A 19952-nucleotide genomic window follows, 5' to 3' on the forward strand; every position below is an offset into this window, starting at 1 on the left:
TTTGCTTTATTTCTTAGGTAATCTACTTTTATATGTACACTTATTACTTATAATCACTTAAAATCTATCCTTCTGTAGTTAATAAATCGGATTTATGTTTTTTACCTAATACAGTGTGTTCTTTCAAATACAAAAGGGAAACCTGCCCGGAGACAGGAGCTGGTCCATTGTCCTCTACACACTAAGGGAGGGGAGGACTGGGTAAAAACTTACACTCACCAGGCTTCTGATTAGGGTAAGACGGTGCAGCTCTGGGGTCCTAGGCTGAGGAGCTGGGGTGGGGGGGAATTGCCTGGAGCCTCTCTATTGTTGGTGCATAAGTGCCTAGTGAAAGCATTCATGTAACTGCAGCTGGGTGCGTCCCTGGCTGTGTCTGGCTGTGGAAGTGCAAAACCAGGAGAGGATTGCAGCTTGTCACAGCCTCACAGTGTGAGCGGGAGCCCAGGTTGGTTTGCCAGAGGGCTCAGTGGTATCCCCATTCCAGGTTTCATCCTGAGCATGTCTGTCACATCCACCTAAGGAACAAGCCCTGCTATACCATGAATCCATTTCCTTCTTGTCATGGCCTCAGTTACTAATGGAGAGACCATGGTTACGGCAGGGAAATCAGGACTCCTCGGTTCTGTCTGTCATTCTCTGTGTGACCTTCACCGAGTCACATCTTCCTTTGCCTCATTTTACCTATCAGTATAATGGGTATATTTTCATAGTCACTTTCCTTTGCTAGATGTTTTGAAGATCCTTCAATGAAAGTTGCTATACAGTATGATGATAGTTACTGATGAGAATTACTGATCTCCCCATGTGCCTGCAGAAAGTGTTCGTGTCTCCCCTCAGTCACCTTTCTCCAGATCTCTCTGTCTACTATCTACCCATTAATACTGGGCCTTTACAGAGTATCAGACCCTATGGAGAGCTGGGCATTATCCTTAGTTATCTTACTAAGCAACTACTTTAAAAAAATACACAAATACACAGAGCAGCCAATTCCTCTCTGACTCAGCGGAGAGGCCAAGGGTTCTCATCTCCCTTTGGGAAAGTCCCTTAATTATTGTTTACTTCTGAAGCTGGATAAATAGCACAGAAGCGCAGACAAGGAAAGAAAGACATTGGCTAGAGTGTCTCCAGTCAGTTTCCATTCAGTTGCAGCTTCTCCCCTAGAGGCTGAGCGAGCCCCCCTGGCATTGCTCACAGCTATATTATAAACGGTGCACACCCCTGTGTCAGCTCTCGGCGTGGGCAGCTGCTGCAGATGCTGGGGTGAGAGAGGTGTGGGAAACGGCTGCCTGCGAGGGATTCCCAGGGAAGACACGTCTGTCTCAGAATTCACAGGTACCCAGCTCTTGCTTAGGAGCTCACCTGCTCGACAAACCCAGTGCAATGTGGGCGTGATGGGATGGAGAATAGGTCTGTGGTCCTTTCTGCTCTGCACAGCCATTAACATGCCAGGGCCCTTGCCACAGGGGATGAGTTTGCTCCAATATCACTGGCCAAAATGTCCCTCTTTGCTCCCCTTGGAGGAAGAACTGAGTAAGCTGTGTGTGAGTTAATGCACAGGGACTCTCACCTCCTCTTCTTGCATTTCAGGGCTCTGGCTATTAACGGGTGGGGGGTGGTTCTCACCTGACTTTCTGATAGAAAGTATGGAGGTGCTAGGGCTCCTCATGGAATAATTATATGAATTTTTCAACATGGGCAAGACGTCTTTTCTCCTGGCTTCATTCGAGAATTTGGCTGAACTGTTATGCCTGAAACTTTCAAAAAACAATTCAACCGGATGCAGACACCCAGTGTGGGAAATTTCAGTCCAAATGGTTAAAGTTTTGCAAACTTATAAGCAACTGAAAATGACATCTCCTAATTGAAGGTGTCAGACAGCTGTTAGGATATAGATAGTCAGGCCTGTCTGCAAAGGCCCATACTTTAAGAATTTAGGTGTATTATCCCTGGCTCTGTCTGGCTGTGGAAGTGCAAAACCTGGAAAGGATTGTAGCTTGTCACAGCCTCACAGTGTGAGAGGGAGCCCAGGTTGGTGTGCTAGAGGGCTCAGCGGTACCCCCGTTCTAGATTGCATCCTGAGCAAGTCTGTCACATCCACCTAAGGAACAAGCCCTGCTACACCATGAATCCATTTCTTTCTTGTTATGCCCTCAGTTACTAACGGAAAGACCGTGGTTACAGCAGGGACGTTAGGGCTCCTGGGTTCTGTCTGTCATTCCCTGTGTGACCTTCACCAAGTCACGTTTCCCTTTGCCTCAGTTTACCTATCAGTATAATGACGATATATTCATAGTGACTTTCCTTTGTTAGGTGTTTTGAAGATCCTTCAATGAAACCTGCTGCACAGTATGATGATAGTTACTGATGAGAATTACTGATCTCTGATCCCTTAGCGATAGCCCCATGTGCCTGCAGAAAGTGTTTGTGTCTCCCCTCAGTCACCTTTCTCCAGATCTCTCTGGCTACTATCTACCCTTTATACTAGGCCTTAACAGGGTATCAGACTATTATGCCTAGTTTTCTTACTAATCAACTACTTTTTAAAAATACACAGATACACAGAGCAGCCAATTCCTCTCTGACTCAGCGGGGAGCCCGAGGGTTCTCATCTCCCTTTGGGAAAGTCCCTTAATGACTGTTTACTTCTAAAGCTGGATAAATAGCACAGAAGCGCAGACAAGGTAAGAGAGACATTGGCTAGAGTATCTCCAGTCTCCAGCCTGTTTCTATTCAGATGCTGCTTCTCCCTTAGAGGCTGAGCAAACCCCCCCGGGATTGCACACAGCTATATTATAAACGGTGCACTCCCCTGTGTCAGCTCTCGGTGTGGGATGCTGCTGCAGATGCTGGGGTGAGAGAGGGGTGGGAAACGGTTTCCTGTGGGGGATCCCCAGGGAAGACATGTCTGTCTCAGAACTCACAGGTACCCATCTGTCATAAACATACAGCTAAGGGCAGTATAAAATCCCTCTTTACCCTGTAAAGGGTTAATTCCTCTTTTGCCTGTAAAGGGTTAAGAAGCTCAGATTACCGGGGTGGCACCTGACCAAAAGGACCAATAGGGGGAGAAGTTTTTCTGTCTGTGTCTCTGGGAGCCAGCCAGGAAACAGGGCAGGGGAAAAAAAGCATCTAGTCTTGCAGAAATAGTAAGTAATAGCAGAAAAGAAATGCATTAGATTACCTCTTTTTTTTTAGCTTGTGAATTTTCCCTGTTTTTGTAAGTTTAAGGTTTTGCCTAGAGGGGAAATCCTCTGTGTTCTTGAGTCTTTTGTTATTCTGTAAAGTACTTACCATCCTGATTTTACCAAGGTGATTCTTTTACCTTTTCTTTAATTAAAATTCTTCTTTTAAGAACCTGATTGATTTTTCATTGTTCTTAAGATCCAAGGGCTTGGGTCTGTGTTCACCTGTACCAATTGGTGAGGATATTATTCTCAAATCTCCCCAGGAAAGGGGGTGTAGGGGTTTGGGGGGATATTTGGGGAAGGTAGGTCTCCAAGTGGCCCTCCCTGAATGTTTGTTTAAATCACTTGGTGGTGGCAGCGATACTAAGGCTAGAAAGGAATTTGTGCCTTGGGGAAGTTTTTAACCTAAGCTGGTAAAAATAAGCTTAGGGGGTCTTTCGTGTGGGTCCCCACATCTGTACCCCGGAGTTCAGAGTGGGGAAGGAACCCTGACACCATCTCTTGCTGAGGAGCTCACCTGCTTGACAAACCCAGTGCAAGGAGGGCGTGATGGGATGGAGAATAGGTCTGTGGTCCTTTCGTCTCTGCAGAGCCATTAAACATGCTGGGGCCCTTGCCACAGGGGATGTGTTTCCTCCAGTAGCACTGGCCAAAATGTCCCACTTTGCTCTGCCCCTGGCTGATGGCCTCCAGCTCCGAGGTGGCCGCATTTCAGTGGCACAGGGAATCCTTCAGGATAAAAGCTTTTAGTAGATGGACAATACAAGGCCAAATTCTGAGGCCGTGGCCCATATGTTCTCAGGCTCCACTAAGGCAAAACTCCCTTTGGAGTAAGAACTGAGTAAAGACCTCAGGAGCCAGCTGTGTGTGAGTTAATGCTCAGGGACTCTTGCATTTTGGGGCTCTGGCTATTAACAGGCTCTCACCGGACTTTCTGATGGAAAATATGGAGGTGCTGAGGCTCCTCACTGGAATAATTATATGAATTTTTCAACATGGGCAAGACGTCTTTTCTTCTGGCTTCAGGCTTCTCCTGGCTGAACTGTGATGCCTGAAGGAAGCAAGGGTGCATCTATTATATGCTTGTGGTTTCCGCCCCGGTTCCTATGCTGATCACCTGTGTGCTGCGTTGGTCCTTGCCCAAGTAATTGCAGAAGGGCGGGAGGAAGTGTCCCTCAATGGGGGAAGGAACAAAGAAGCTCTGCAAGGAACCTCCCGCAGAGGATTGCAGAGTACCTGCAGGAAGGTTTCCCAGAGGTCTCGCTGGAGGATTCCAGTGAAATCTCGGTGTGCATCAACACCCCGTTCTGCCATACTGCCTAGCTGCACGGGGAAATGCCCAGCACACACAAACATAGCCAGCCTTGAACATTTCTCTGCCCTCCACCCACCTCTGCGCTTTACAAAGCAAAACTGCTTACCAGGGGTCTCCTCTCCTGCTTCTGCCTCACCTGACTGTGACTGTTGAGACTGGCTGGACACCTCCAGAGTGGAGAACAGCTCCTGACTGGACGCAGCACTGGGCAACCCTGGCATGGGCACCACAACTTCTAATGTCTCCACCTCCTCATCAATGACTTCCTCCTCTGGGTTAGGCCCAGTTTCCGTCAGCTCCAGCCCACTGAAGTATCATCCAACTCCTTATAAAAATGACAGGTCCGGGGCGCAACTCCGGAGTGAACATTTGCCTCCCTTGCCTTCTGGTACGCAGGCCTCAGCTCCTTCATTTTCCTCTGCACTGCAGCATGTCCCAATCATAGCCCTTTTCCCACACGCTGCAAGAAATCTGCCCATAGGCATTGAAATTCCTACAGTGGGAGCACAGCTGGGACTCCTCAGCCTCCTCTCCTCAAATACTGAGCAGTTCCACAGTGGTCCAAGCAGGAGACCATTTGCTGCATGGAGCTGCCATGGCCACCTGGGAAGATGTGATGTGAACACTCCATGCCGAGCAAACAGGAAAGGGAATTTCAAAATTCCTGGGCCTTTAAAGGGGGAGGAGTGGAAAATATTTACCTGCATGCAGGGCAGAAGAGTTGAAAGTCCTGACCAGAGTGGTTCGGATGGGCATTGTGGGATGCCTTCCAGAGGCCAATTACACAGATGAAATCAAGCATGGTATCTACATTGGCACTTTGGAGACAAATTTTTTGCGTAAAAAGCCTTACAAGTCTTGTCAAGGTGCCTTTATTGCATCACTGAACCCGAGGAGTTCTGTCGTCAAAAGTGGCTTTGTAGTGTTTACACCTCCACTATTTCTTCACCAAATGCTGTTTTTTGGTGGAAAAAATGTGGCACTGTAGACAAGACCTAAGGAACGAAGAGGGATAACCAATATTCTCTCGTGTTTCCTGCTGGCACCTATTAAGGATTCCCACACTCTGATGTGTAGGAATTATTGATGAAGGAAGGACCATAAAATATGAAATTACATTAGTAGGGTCAGTTGTACGTAATTCATTCATCTGAATAATGAAAATGTCATTTTTCAGTGTGTGACGAGTGACCAATCTGCTTCATTCGTTAGAACAGCCTCCAGTTGTACATGTAGTGTCTCATATTAACATTGTCTCTCCATCCAGGTGTTTGTCCTGCGACCATCACCCTAGATCCTGGACACATACAGGAAGTCAGGGGAACGTACGGTACATGCAGGAGACACCGTTGTTGCCTCCGGATTGGACACCTTCTCTCCTTCACCATGTCAGACTCCAACTCAACCGACTTCACCAACCCCTCCACTTTCATCCTGCTGGGCATTCCTGGCCTAGAGGCAGCCCATGTCTGGATCTCCATCCCCTTCTGTGTAATCTATGCCAAAGCCATCTTGGGAAATTTCGCCATCCTGTTCATCATAAAGACAGAGCCGAGCCTCCATGTGCCCATGTACTATTTCCTCTCCATGCTGGCCATCACTGACCTGGTCCTGTCTACAGCCATCCTACCCAAAATGCTGAGCATCTTCTGGTTCAATTCCAGGGAGATCAATTTCAGTGCCTGCCTCACCCAGATGTACATCATTCTCAGCTTCTCTGTGATAGAGTCTGGGATCCTCGTGGCCATGGCTTTTGATCGCTATGTGGCCATCTGCGATCCTCTGAGACATTCTACTACCTTGACAAATCCCATGGTGGCCAAAATTGGCCTGGCTCTGGTCCTGCGTGGCGCCATACTCATACTGCCCTATCCCTTCCTGGCAAGGAGTTGGCCATATTGTAGAATGAACATCATTCCCCACACGTACTGTGAGCACATAACTGTGGTGAAGCTGGCCTGTGCCGACATCAGCTTCAGTAGTTACTACGGCCTCTCTGTGGCATTCTTGGTGATCGGTATGGATGTGTCATTTATCGCCATGTCCTATACCCAGATCCTCAGGGCCATCTTCAGACTCCCAACAAAGGACGCCCGGCTCAAGACTTTTGGGACCTGCGGTTCCCACCTCTGTGTCATCTTAGCCTCTTACATCCCAGCTCTCTTCTCCTTCCTCACGCACGGTTTTGGGCACAATGTGGCCCTACATTTCCACGTTCTTATGGCCAACATGTACCTCCTGCTGCCCCCCATGCTAAACCCCATCATCTATGGGGCGAGGAACCAACAGATCCGGGTAAGGCTGCTCCAGCCCTTTACTCATAAATGGACCTAAAGTTTTCTCCTGGTTCTCTGGATCTCAGACTGAGCTCTATGCAGAGCTGTCTCATGACATGGTGCTGGGCCCTCTTCCCTGAATCACTGACTAGCCAGTCAAAGAGACCTTAAATCCTTTTCTGATGTTACTGTGCTGTGTCAGCGTGACAAACTGGGGAATCTGCCTATGTACAACTCACAGGGTTGCCACCTTTATAATTGCTGGTAACTGGAAGCCTGAGGCCCCACCTCTCGGCTCTGCCTCTTCCCCTCAAGGCCCCGCCCCTCACTCACTCCTCTCCTTCCCACCCCCTGTCACTCTCTGGATCATCCCTGTGACACTCTGCACCCCAAAGCACCCATATTTACCATGGCGATGTAATTATGGTATGTCTTGTACAAAATATGCCCTATGAGGTATCATTCTTAAAGTCTTAATCTGCTAAACATTGATATCCCCTCGGATTGTATGCACTCTCATTGTATGTGAAGCTATGAAATCCTGCTATGTGTGAGTTACTAAAGTGTGATGTGAGGCTGGAAACACCCAAAACCAGCCTTTTACGTATGTCAAAGGAGTAGCCACACAGTGTTAATTGCTGTCGTGACCACCCATCCAGGGAAGAAACCACTAGCAGAGGAACTCAGGATATGAAAGCCTCCTCAGAGGGCACACACCCCATGTCACATACATCGACTTTCCAGCAAGCTCAAAGAAACTATAAAGGATGGGGAGTGACATCATCACTTGTTTTCAGTCCCCCACAACTCAACATCTGCAAGAAGCTCTGAAAGGCAAAGGACTTTGAACGGGGAACAGGAGCCCAGGCTCAAAGCAGATACAGCCTGTGCCTTAGTTGGGTGTGTGGCACCACCTGCTGTTGTGTTGGGTGATAACTGGTCCTGGAGGGTCTGGCTGAGGGTCACCAGCACAGCATGGGGAGAGGCCAACCCAGCTGAATGGTTTGGAGGCACAGCGGTTCCAACAGCTTCCAGGCTTCACCCTGGGGTTACATCCCATCACAATCTCCACTTTCTATCCAGCCCCCACAGCTGGGTTCCCTCTATTCCCGGGCTAGGATGGGAGCTGCTTCAGCCTGACAAGGAGCCTGCCTGTGGGTAGGAGGTGGCCCCGGTTAATGACTCAAGGTCTCCCTCTGCCCTACAGTAACCGGACATCATTATACATAGAGATATGAATAGAATTCTTAAGTCAGTTTCATGGTAGAGATGGTGAGCTTTAGAGTTGCAAAGAATTCTTTCAGAATTAATCCTTAGGTTGCAGTCCAATGTCCAATATCAGGGTGGTCCAGAATGGAACTGGAGACCTGAGTCTTGTGACTTGAGCTTCCCCTGATGAAGCTTAAGCAGATTTGAGATGACAGGATCATGACCCAAGTGTTCTTTCATAGGCCACTGGCAGGCTAGTATAATGAAGAATAGTTGCTTTGAAGTAGAATTACCTATTTCCTACGTATACACAGGTAACTCTTCCATTCATCAGCATAAGATAATTATCCATAAAGTGGTTCATAGGTTATTTACTACAAACGTCAGAGAGAGTAGAGACAATGAAGTTATTGCACCCAAGTTTAATTTAAAATATTAATATTTTCTTTTGATCTTTGAATCAACCGACATACCAACAGACAGGAACCATCTGTTTACATGGTTAACATGTAACCATGGTTACATGGTTAACATGTAACCAGATATAAGTACACATACAATTAACATTACCGCTAATTCTCTAACAATACAGGTTTGCATTTCAAAGCTCTATTCCACTTCCCATTTATATTACTATTTATAGAGTATGGCCCTAACTACCATTTATAAACTTCTCTAATACGTCTGTAAAGGTTGAATTTGAGTCAATTAGCCTTCTAGTTGCATAACCCTTTCTGACTATCTGTCACACCTATTAACTCACGTTTGATTGTATGAACCATCTGTATCCTTATATTTTTGGGTTTTACTGTACTCTTCACACAGGCTCCTTGTGCTCAGAGGCAAGAGGCTGGGTCGGAGGTATCTATCTGTAGATAGGTTGGTCATTTAAGACTATCAGCCCTAACAAGTTCTCGCCTGGATAGAAGGAAGGAGTAATTGCATTCTAGATAAAGCCAGTGTTCTCCAGCTTCTCTGCTGAGGGCTGGGCTTGGAAGGAGTGGAACCTCCCCAGAAGAGGGAACAGAGAGAGGAGTGGTTGGTCCAGCCCTTTAAAAACACAGAGACTGGATGAGTCAGAAGAAGCTGGGGCAGGAGAGGCACAAGGACAGCAGAGGGGACTCTTTGATTGCAGAGCTCTGGCTGCAGCTGAAAGACACACTCGAGATGGAGGCGAAGCCAGGAGTTGCAGGAGGTGGCTCCTGGACACCTTAGAGAGATCTGACCCAATCCCAAAGAACGCTCCAGGGCAGTGAGGCCACTGAAGCAGGGAATGGTGGGCAGGTGCTGTGTTGCGTTTAACCGGATCTGGGTATCTCTTGTGCTCTCTAAAGCAGAGGGATTGTTTTACAACCCCTTTTGCAAGGCCGGGGGCCGTTTGCTTTAATGATCCTGTGCCCTGAAAGAGAGAAACTGGGAACAGAGTGCGCCCAAGGAGAAGCTCTCGAAGGGTGTGTTGAAGCAATGGGAGAGTCTGGGGGAGCCCAGCCAAAACTAGTCTCAGGGCCTGGCGCTTGGCCTGCAGGTCTCTGCTCCCAGAGGGAGGTGCTAGAATGGAAGCTGCACCCCAAGAGTGGGTCACAGTGCTCCAATTCCCAGACTGATCCAGCCAGAATCCCTGAAGGAAACATTTCCTGAACTAGACAGTGCCGGTTTAGGGTCAGGGAGAGGATTTGAGGTCAGGGAGAGCATTTGTCTCTCCCTTGGAAAGTGCTTCCCAGAATGGAAGAGGCAGGGAGTCCCTGTTCTACTGGATATCGTCCCATCTCTCTCTCTCTCTCACTCTCTCCATCCATTTTGGTTCCTTTTCTCTCCTTTCCTTTCTAACTCCCCACACACACACACGCCTCCCTCTCTCTACCGCTTCTAATGTGCATCCCACCCTGGCTACCAGTTACAAACACTCAAGGGTCTGTTATTCCGTAAACTTCAGTGGCAAGTGCAGGTGTAGCACTGTGAACGGCTGCAGCTGAGCGCTGATCTGGCTGGGCAAGAAGCCGGGTGCATTAGTCTGGTTATTAACTAAGGAAAACTAAGTCCCTGGCCATTACCATCAAGCAGCCTGCAACTGCAAAGCAACCAGCTCAGTATTAACCTGTCTAGAGGGATTGCTGGGCAGATGGTAGCTACATAGACAGGGCTGGAGGCTGCTTGAAAGATGTGGGTGCTCCGTTCATACAGTGCAGCCCTTGGGGGGATGTCATGGCCGCAGGCTGCTACAAAGCTTCAGCTCTATAGAACAATGGGTCCCCCAGCTCCAGTGGAAGGAAGCAAAATGTGGGGGACTGAGGAAGGCTGAGGAACTCTGGGCTGATGTTTTCAATGCTCGTGGTCTCCAGCAGCTTCTCCGTATCAAAATCCTCAGCACAAGATCAGGAGTGAGGATATAGTCAACCCACAACCGCCCCCATCAGCACTGTGTCAATTTTTGGCAGCTTTCTTGTTGGGAACACATTGCTAGAGTGAAAGAACAGCGAGTTCTGAAGTGGGCATGCCAAGGAATTCCACGATATGGCCTGTGATCACCTGGGTGCCAAAAGCTTTGGTGGCACAACAGAGCAGCCGCTGCATGAATATGTAACCTGATGCACTTAAACACCTTCCCAAAGATCAGTCCGGGCAGCGTTCGGTTTGTAAGGAGACTATGTTCCTTTGGGGTTTCCCATGAAAATGATGATGATACCTGATGGGACGAACAGCTCCCCAGATTCTGTGGCAAAAGGTCTGTTGATCCAATAATGTGTGTGAAGCTGAGGTCTGACAAACAGAAAGTGCAGGTGACACTCACTGAACAAGGAAAGTGAGAGGGACATTTTCAGGGGGTCACAAATTGCGTGTGTGTTGGGTAGCGGGGAAAACACTCTTTCATATTCCTTTGCTCTGTACCTCAGTTTGGTTTTCTCCTGTGGTACAGACCAGAATGTAGTCTTTTTCAGGACATGGATGAATGCCTTATAGAAAAACACAAAATTCGATCTTAGGGAGCTCTAGTTTGATAGATATATTGCTGTGACATGCTGTACCCCAAAGCAACACTCTTACACCCCCATATTCACCACTGTTATATAGTTCCCACAAATCTTGTAGGAACTATGTCATGTACATAAGAACATAATCTACTTTGATCTGTACGCTTATTAGTTCTAATCACTTAAAACCTATCTCTCTGTACTTAATAAATCTGATCTATATTTTTTACCTAACACAGCGTGTTGTTTGAACTGTAAAGGGGAATCTGCTCAGGAACAGGGGCTGGTGCGTTGTCCTCTCCACAGTGAGGGAGGGACAGGCTGGGTAATAAACTTACTCTGGTCAGGATTCTGACCGGGGTAAAACGGTACAGCTCTGGGGTCCTAGGCTGGGGAGCTGGGGGGAATTGGGTGGAACCTCTCTATTGTTGGTTCATGAGTGGTTCGTGAAAGCATTCATGTGACTCAGCCAGGGGTGTCCCTGTCTATGAATGTTTGTATGAGTGCAGGACCTGGAGGGTCCTCACCGTGTGAGATGACTCTCAGACTGGTGTGCCAGAGGGCTCATCAGCACCCCAGTTCCAGGCTGTACCTTAGGGAAGTCCTGCACAGTGGCACAGCAAGCAGGGTAAAATGCACAACTTGTTACAGAGTCACAGACTTTAAGGCCAGAAGAGACCATGGTGCTACTAAACAAGGTACAGACCCAATGCTAGGGAGCAAAGGGAGATGTGCTCGGGAGGGGAGCCAGAGAAGGGTGATAGGCTCATAGAAACCACTGAGGAGGTGGGTGTGGGTTCCTTTAACACTGCAGCAGGAGGCAACAGCACCTCGGGAAGGGAGGGGTGTGTGCAGCCTGCCACGGAGACAACTGTCCAGGCTGTTAGCTGTGAGCCCTTCACGGCTGACGAGGGGAGAGATCCCACTCTAGAGAGCATAGGGGTATGAGTCCTAGAGGGGACCCAGAGGAGGAAACTGGGGGAGGAATAGTGGGGGTACAGGAATGTCTCCTCACTGATCACATGGGGGAGGATGCCAAGGACAGAACTGAAGATTCAGCATTTGTGCTCCCAGGCACCCAACCTGTAGCTCAGACTTCAAGAGGGAACTGTGTAACTGACCTGCCGGTGGGGAGCAGTCACATAACCATTCATCCCCATAAGGAGTGGTGCTGGTGGTGATACCAGGGAACTGGAGTATCTGAGGGAATTGCTTGTGTGACTTCTGGTTAGCTAGTGGGGTAAAACCAAAGTCCTCTCTCTTTGGCTGGATTGGCGCCTTAAATGTAAAGAACCCCCAGCCTTGGGCTGTGACTGCCCTGCTCTAAGCAATTTGTCCTGAATTGATACTCTCAGTACTGTCCCGCCAAAGGCTGCCTCCCATTACAAGGGGATACTGAGGGGAAAGGATAACCAGTAACTAAACACATGTTAAGGTTCAGGGAGGAGTTGAAAGACACAATGGGTATTGAACAAATCAAAGTATCCAAGCAGAAGGTGTGGTATAATAAAAATACTTGGAAACACCTACCTGCGATAAAAGATTTGGTGTTATTGTTAAATCTCATGATGCAATGTCTTTTACTAATGGGAAATCTTATAACAAAGAATTTGGTACTGATGGCAAATCCTATGAAAAGCTGTCACATGCATGATTTTGGGGGAAAGTTTTCAGACACGCAACAGATAGTAAACAAGAAGCCCTATGGGGATACAGCTTCTCAACTAACACCTGTAAACAGGCTCAAAGCTCCTCAAAGCAGGGGAACCACACTTCCTCCAAATTAGTCAGTGACTAACACTCCTGAAGTAACTTAAGTGGGGAGGTGTGACATTCTGTGCCCAGAAGCAACTCTCTGGGACTCCCATATTTACCAAGGTGATATGATTATGATGTATTTTATACAAAGTATGTCATGTAAGGTATCAATGGAAAAGTTATGATTTGCAGAATATGATTATCCTATTTGTATGCATGTATCATTTTTGTACCTTAAGTTCTGAAAGCGTGTGAGGGCATGTGACCAGCTCACGTGACACTGGATTCCATTTGTGCCTGTAGTTTTCCACTAACTGTTCTGGTGGCTTTTGCTTGGAAAAATGAAGTTCCCTCCAAATGGAAGACGCCATAAAAGGTGGAAGTAACAAAATCACTTGGCCTCACTCCCCCCCCCCATAACTCAACACCTGGAAAAACCTTAGGAACAAGGACCGAACTGGGGATTTGGTTCCAGGTTGAAGGGATTTCTAGCCTGTGTATGGAATACAGGTGGAATGTTTGTATCACACACTGAGTGATTCAAATCCTTTCTAGTTTCTAGAACTCAGATTGTCATTTTGTTTCATTTCTTAGATAATCTACTTTGATCTGTACATTTATTCCTTATAATCACTTAAAATCTGTCCTTCTGTAGTTAATAAATCAGGTTTATATTTATATAAACATAATACAGTGTGTTGTTTGAAATGTAAAAGGGAAACCTGCTCAGGAACAGGGGCCGGTGCTTTGCGCTCTCCACATGGAGGGAAGGGCGGACTGAGTAGTAAACTTACCTCGCTGGGCTTCTGGCCAGGGTAAGAGGGTGCAGCTCTGGAGTCCTAGGCTGAGGAGCTGGGGTGGGGGGGAATTGCCTGGAGCCTCTCTATTGCTGGTGCATAAGTGCCTAGTGAAAGCATTCATGTAACTGTAGCTGGGTGCAGTCTGACTGTGGAAGTGCAAAACCTGGAGAGGATTGCAGCTTGTCACAGCCTCACAGTGTTGGTTTGCCAGAGGGCTCAGTGGTACCCCCGTTCCAGGTTGCATCCTGAGCAAGTCTATCACATCCACCTAAGGAACAAGCTGTGCTACACCATGAATCCATTTCCTTCTTGTCATGCCCTCAGTTATTAACGGAGAGACCGTGGTTACGGCAGGGAAATCAGGACTGCTGGGTTTTGTCTGTCAATCTCTGTGTGACCTTCACCGAGTCACATCTTCCTTTGCCTCATTTTACCTATCAGTATAATGGGTATATTTTCATAGTCACTTTCCTTTGCTAGATGTTTTGAAGATCCTTCAATGAAAGTTGTTACACAGTATGATGATAGTTACTGACAGTGGTGAGCTGCAGCCGGTTCGCAACGGTTCGCGTGAACCGGTTGTTAAATTTAGAAGCCCGTTTAGAACCGGTCGTTCCTGGAGGAACAACTAGATCCAAAAGGGCTTTTAAATTTAATAAAAGCTCTAGCAGCTTTCTACCCTTCCCCCGGCCCCAGCTCACCTCACTCCGCCTCCTCTTCTCAACTCTCCTCCGGCTTCTTCTCCCCCTCCCCAGCTTCCCGCGAATCAGCTGTTCGCGCGGGAAGCCTGGGAGGGCTGAGAAGAAAGCGGAGGCTTCCTGCAGGTAAGTTTGAGCTGGGGCCCAGGCTGGAGGGCGGGGTCGCCAGCGGGAGGAGGGTTCCAGGCGCCGCACTGCCGGGCGAGGTCGGGGCCGGACACTGGGGCCGGGCAGCGTGGTGCGACTCCTGGCCCCCGGGATCCAGCTGCAACCTTGCCGGGCAGGGCAACGCGGCGCAGCTCCTGCCCCGGCCCCCGGGTCCTGCCGCAAGCTCGGCCGGGCGGCACGGCTCCTGCCTCAGCCCCTGGTTCCTGCCCCAGCCTCCGGGGTCCGGCCGGGTGGCGTGGCTCCTGCCCCGGTCCCCGGGGTCCGGCTGGGAGGCGCGGTTCCTGCCCCGGGGTCCGGCCGGGGGGGCGTGGTTCCTGCCCCGGGGTCCGGCTGGGCAGCGCGGTTCCTGCCCCGGGGTCTGGCCAGGTGGCGCGGTTCCTGCCCCGGCCCCCGAGGTCCGGCTGGGCGGCGCGGTTCCTGCCCCGGGGTCCGGCCCCTGGGATCCGGCCGGGTGGCGTGGTTCCTGCCCTGGGGTCCGGCCCCCGGGGTCCGGCCGGGTGGCACGGTTCCTGCCCCGGCCCCCGGGGTCCGGCCCCCGGGGTCCGGCCGGGCGGCGCGGTTCCTGCCCCGGGGTCCGGCCCCCGGGGTCCGGCGGGGCGGCGCGGTTCCTGCCCCGGGGTCCGGCCCCCGGGGTCCGGCCGGGTGGCACGGTTCCTGCCCTGGGGTCCGGCCCCCGGGGTCCGGCCGGGTGGCACGGTTCCTGCCCCGGCCCCCGGGGTACGGCCCCGGGGGTATGGCCGGGCGGCGCGGTTCCTGCCCCGGGGTCCGGCCGGGCGGTGCGGTTCCTGCCCTGGGGTCTTTTACTAATGGGAAATCTTATAACAAAGAATTTGGTACTGATGGCAAATCCTACGAAAAGCTGTCACGTGCATGATTTTGGGGGAAAGTTTTCGGACATGCTACAAATAGTAAACAAGAAGCCCTATGGGGATACTGCTTCTCAGCTATCACCTGTAAACAGGCTCAAAGCTCGTCACTGTAGGGAAACCATAATAAATCTGTAAAAGCAGCAAAGAATCCTGTGGCACCTTATAGACTAACAGACGTTTTGGAGCATGAGCTTTCATGGGTGAATACCCACTTCGTCGGATGCATGTATTCACCCACGAAAGCTCATGCTGCAAAACGTCTGTTAGTCTATAAGGTGCCACAGGATTCTTTGCTGCTTCTACAGAATCAGACTAACACGGCTACCCCTCTGATACTTGACACCATTCTCTGTATGACCTTCATCAAGTCACATCTCCCTTTGCCTCAGTTTACCTATCAGTATAATGACAATATGTTCATAGCGAATTTCCTTTGCTAGGTGTTTTGAAGATCCTTCAATGAAAGCTGCTGCACAGTATGATAATAGTAACTGATGAGAATTACTGATCTCTGATCCCTTAGCAATAGCCCCGTGTGCCTGCAAAAAGTGTTTGTGTCTCCCCTCAGTCACCTTTCTCCAGATCTCTCTGGCTACTATCTACCCATTAATACTAGGCCTTAACAGGGTATCAGACTATTATGCCTAGTTTTCTTACTAATCAACTACTTTTTAAAAATACACAAATACACAGAGCAGCCAATTCCTCTCTGACTCAATGGAGAGCCCGAGGGTTCTCGTCTCCCTTTGGGAAAGTCCCTTAATTACTGTTTACTCCTGAAGCTGGATAAATAGCACAGAAGAGCAGACAAGGAAACAGAGACATTGCCTAGAGTGTCTCCAGTCTCCAGCCTGTTTCTATTCAGATGCTACTTCTCCCCTAGAGGCAGAGCAAACCCCCCGGGGATTGCTCACAGTTATATTATAAATGGTGCACCCCACTGTGTTGGCTCTCGGCGTGGGATGCTGCTGCAGATGCTGGGGTGAGAGGTGTGGGAAACGGTTTCCTGAGAGGGATCCCCAGGGAAGACACATCTGTCTCAGAATTCACAGGTACCCATCTGTCATAAACATACAGCTAAGGGCAGTATAAAATCCCTCTTTACCCTGTAAAGGGTTAATTCCTCTTTTGCCTGTAAAGGGTTAAGGATTACCTGGGTGGCATCTGACCAAAAGGACCAATAGGGGGAGAAGTTTTTCTGTCTGTGTCTCTCGGAGCCAGCCAGGAAACAGGGCAGGAGAAAATATATCTGAACTAAGCATCTAGTCTTGCAGAAATAGTAAGTAATAGCAGAAAAGAAATGCATTAGATTACCTTTTATTTTAGCTTGTGAATTTTCCCTGTTTTTGTAAGTTTATGGTTTTGCCTAGAGGGGAAATCCTCTGTGTTCTTGAGTCTTTTGTTATTCTGTAAAGTACTTACCATCCTGATTTTACAGAAGTGATTCTTTTACCTTTTAATTAAAATTATTTAAAATTAATTAAAATTAAATATTAAAAAATAATTAAAATTCTTCTTTTAAGAACCTGATTGATTTTTCATTGTTCTTAACATCCAAGGGCTTGGGTCTGTGTTCACCTGTACCAGTTGGTGAGGATATTGTTCCCAAATCTCCCCAGGAAAGGGGTGTAGGGGTTTGGGGGGATATTTGGGCTCCAAGTGGCCCTCCCTGAATGTTTGTTTAAATCACTTGGTGGTGGCAGCGATACTAAGGCTAGAAAGGAATTTGTGCCTTGGGGAAGTTTTTAACCTAAGCTGGTAAAAATAAGCTTAGGGGGTCTTTCATGTGGGTCCCCACATCTGTACCCCGGAGTTCAGAGTGGGGAAGGAACCCTGACACCATCTCTTGCTGAGGAGCTCACCTGCTTGACAAACCCAGTGCAAGGAGGGCGTGATGGGATGGAGAATAGGTCTGTGGTCCTTTCGTCTCTGCAGAGCCATTAAACATGCTGGGGCCCTTGCCACAGGGGATGTGTTTCCTCCAATTGCACTGGCCAAAATGTCCCTCTTTGCTCTGCCCCTGGCTGATGGCCTCCAGCTCCGAGGTGGCTGCATTTCAGTGGCACAGGGAATCCTTCAGGATAAAAGCTTTTAGTAGATGGACAATACAAGGCCAAATTCTGAGGCCGTGGCCCATATGTTCTCAGGCTCCACTAAGGCAAAACTCCCCTTGGAGTAAGAACTGAGTAAAGACCTCAGGAGCCAGCTGTGTGTGAGTTAATGCACAGGGACTCTCACCTCCTCCTCTTGCATTTCAGGGCTCTGGTTGTTAACATGTGGGGGTAGGGGAGGAGAAAGCATGGAGGTGCTGGGGCTCCTCACTGGAATAATTATATGAATTTTTCAACATGGGCAAGACGTCTTTTCTCCTGGCTTCATTTGAGAAGTCGGCTGAACTGTTATGCCTGAAACTTTCAAAAAACAATTCAGCCGGAAGCAGACACCCAGTGTGGGAAATTTCAGTCCAAATGGTTAACGTTTTGCAAACTTATAAGCAACTGAAAATGACATCTCCTAATTGAAGGTGTCAGACAGCTGTTAGGATATAGATAGTCAGGCCTGTCTGCAAAGGCCCATACTTTAAGAATTTGGGTGTATTATCAGTTAGCTAGTTATAGAGGTACAAAAGAAGGATCAAAATCAGCCTGCCTGTTTATAGGTCTTCTCTCACTAGGATAGTCTAAGGCCTGGTTCTGAGGCTAAGGCCTTTGGCTAAACAGCAGGGGCAGCCATAAGCTGGGAAGCGAATGGTCACGTTCCCACCAGTCACACTGAAATAAGGCAGTTTTGGGCTGTTAAAAAGGTGATCAATCGATCACCTCCAGAGAAAGGGAAGAGCCTAGAAGATGTAAAAGGAAACTTAGTTTGAGATCATCCTGTCTGGCAAGAACTCACTTATCAATAGCTGGGATGTGAAATCCTCATTTCTTTGTTGTTCTATCACTCAAGTCCCCACTTCCCTATTGTTTGTCTGTATAATCTCTATCTGGTTCTGTGATTGTTTCCGTCTGTTGTATAATTAATTTTGTTGGGTGTAAACCAATTAAGATGGTGGGATATAACTGGTTAGATAGTCATGTTACAATATGTTAGGATTGGTTGGTTAAATTTCAGTAAAATGATTGGTTAAGGTATAGCTAAGCAGAACTCAAGTTTTACTATATAGTCTGCAGTCAATCAGGAAGTGGAGGGGGGATGGAAAGAGGGAATGGGGGTGGGGGAATTGGAATCATGTTTTGCTAATGGGGGGAATGGGAACAGGGTCACAGGCAAGGCTCTGTGGTATCAGAACTGGGAAGGGGGACACTGAGGAAGGAAACTGGAATCGTGCTTGCTGGAAGTTCACCCTAATTAAACATTGAATTGTTTGCACCTTCGGACTTTGGGTATTACTGCTCTCTGTTCACGTGAGAAGGACCAGGGAAAGGGAGGGTGAAGGGATAAGCCCTCTAACAACAGTCCAAATGGTTAAAGTTTGGTAGACTTATAACCAACTGAAAATGAGGTCTCCTAATTGAAGGTGAATGCATTAACTAACGGTGGAGGCTGCAATGGCCAATCCACTTGTGAATCCTATTCAGCTATGCTCTTTGCTCCAATAATGCGGCAAGGAGTTCCACTGGCCAAATATGGATTATGTAAACAATTTTCTTTTCTCACTGTTATATGTTCAGACTTTCTATGTAATTGAATGTTCCCAAGTTCATGTGTTATGAGGCAGAGTAAATATAAATGCCTGATCTACTTTCTTTATCGATAGATTCATAGGGTTTAAGATCAGAAGGGACAATTAGATCATCCTGTCTGACCTTCTGTATAACACAAGCCATTAAATTTAACCCAGTTACCCCTGTATTGAGCTCCAAAACTTGTGTTTGTCTAAGACCTGGTCTACACTAGGATTTTACATTGTAGAATCATAGAGCCACATGGTGAAAAGGGACCTGCTAGTCTAACCCCTGCCAAGAGCAGAGTTTGTTGTGTCTAAACTATCCAGGACAGATTACTCCAGCCTCCTTTGGAAAACCTGCAGTGAAGGAGCTTCCACAACCTGCCTAGGCGCCTGTTCCATTGTCCTCCTGTTCTTACAGTTAGGGAGTTTTTTCTGCGATTTAATCTAAATCTGTTATGAGTATGAGTATCAGAACAAATTTTCTCCATCTTTTTTATGGCAGCCTTTCAAATACTTCAAGTCCGCTATCATGTCCCTCCTTATTCTCCTCTTTTCCAAACTAAATATACCCAGTTCCTTCAGCCTTTGCTCCTATGGTTTGCATTCCATCCCTTGGATCATCTTTGTCGCTCAACTCTGGATCCTTTCCAGTTTCTCTACATCGTTTCTAGACAGAGGTGACCAAAATTGCGCACAGCACTCCAACTGAGACCTAACCAGTGCCGAGTAGAGAGAGTGCTGAGTACCATGACTTGTGCGCTATGCCTCTGTTAATGCAACCCAAAATTGCATTTGCTTTTTTTGCAACAGCGAAATAATCCACACCCCTGAGAGCAGTCGCTATCTACCTAACCCTGGTGTAAACAGCATGAGGTCAACGGAACAATTCTTCCATCAACCTCGCTACCACCTCTCGGGAAGGTGAATTACCTACACTAACGGGAAAACCCCTGCCGTCGCTGTAAGTAGTGTCTACACTTAAGCGCTTTGCAGTGCTGCTGTAGTGTTTTAAGTGTAGACAAGCCCTCAAGC

At 48.2% G+C, this 19952-nt stretch overlaps 2 protein-coding genes across 4 annotated transcripts in view; both read left to right on the forward strand.

Moving 5' to 3' along the window:
- LOC123374091 (olfactory receptor 52K1-like) overlaps nucleotides 1–19952 on the forward strand; it is a 236777-nt gene that overhangs the window by 54197 nt on the left and 162628 nt on the right. For 2 of the 3 annotated variants that reach the window (XM_045023594.1, XR_006581004.1), the window contains exon 1: nucleotides 16476–16526. The exons of the other annotated variant lie outside the window; for it this stretch is intronic. The gene's annotated coding sequence lies outside the window, so the exon portion shown is untranslated. Of the gene's footprint in view, nucleotides 1–16475; nucleotides 16527–19952 lie in introns of those variants that run through there. 3 annotated transcript variants of the gene reach the window in all.
- On the forward strand, nucleotides 5887–6834 carry LOC123374152 (olfactory receptor 52E2-like). Its single transcript, XM_045023716.1, has one exon. The coding sequence runs from the start codon at nucleotides 5887–5889 to the stop codon at nucleotides 6832–6834; it is 948 nt and encodes a 315-aa protein (XP_044879651.1).

Source organism: Mauremys mutica, chromosome 1 (genome assembly GCF_020497125.1).
Source record: "Mauremys mutica isolate MM-2020 ecotype Southern chromosome 1, ASM2049712v1, whole genome shotgun sequence".
In the NCBI taxonomy this organism is placed as follows: Eukaryota; Metazoa; Chordata; order Testudines; family Geoemydidae; genus Mauremys; species Mauremys mutica.

Excerpts from the sequence above, each read along its gene's own strand:
- LOC123374152 (XM_045023716.1), top strand. The coding sequence starts at position 5,887 with ATGTCAGACTCCAACTCAACCGACTTCACCAACCCCTCCACTTTCATC.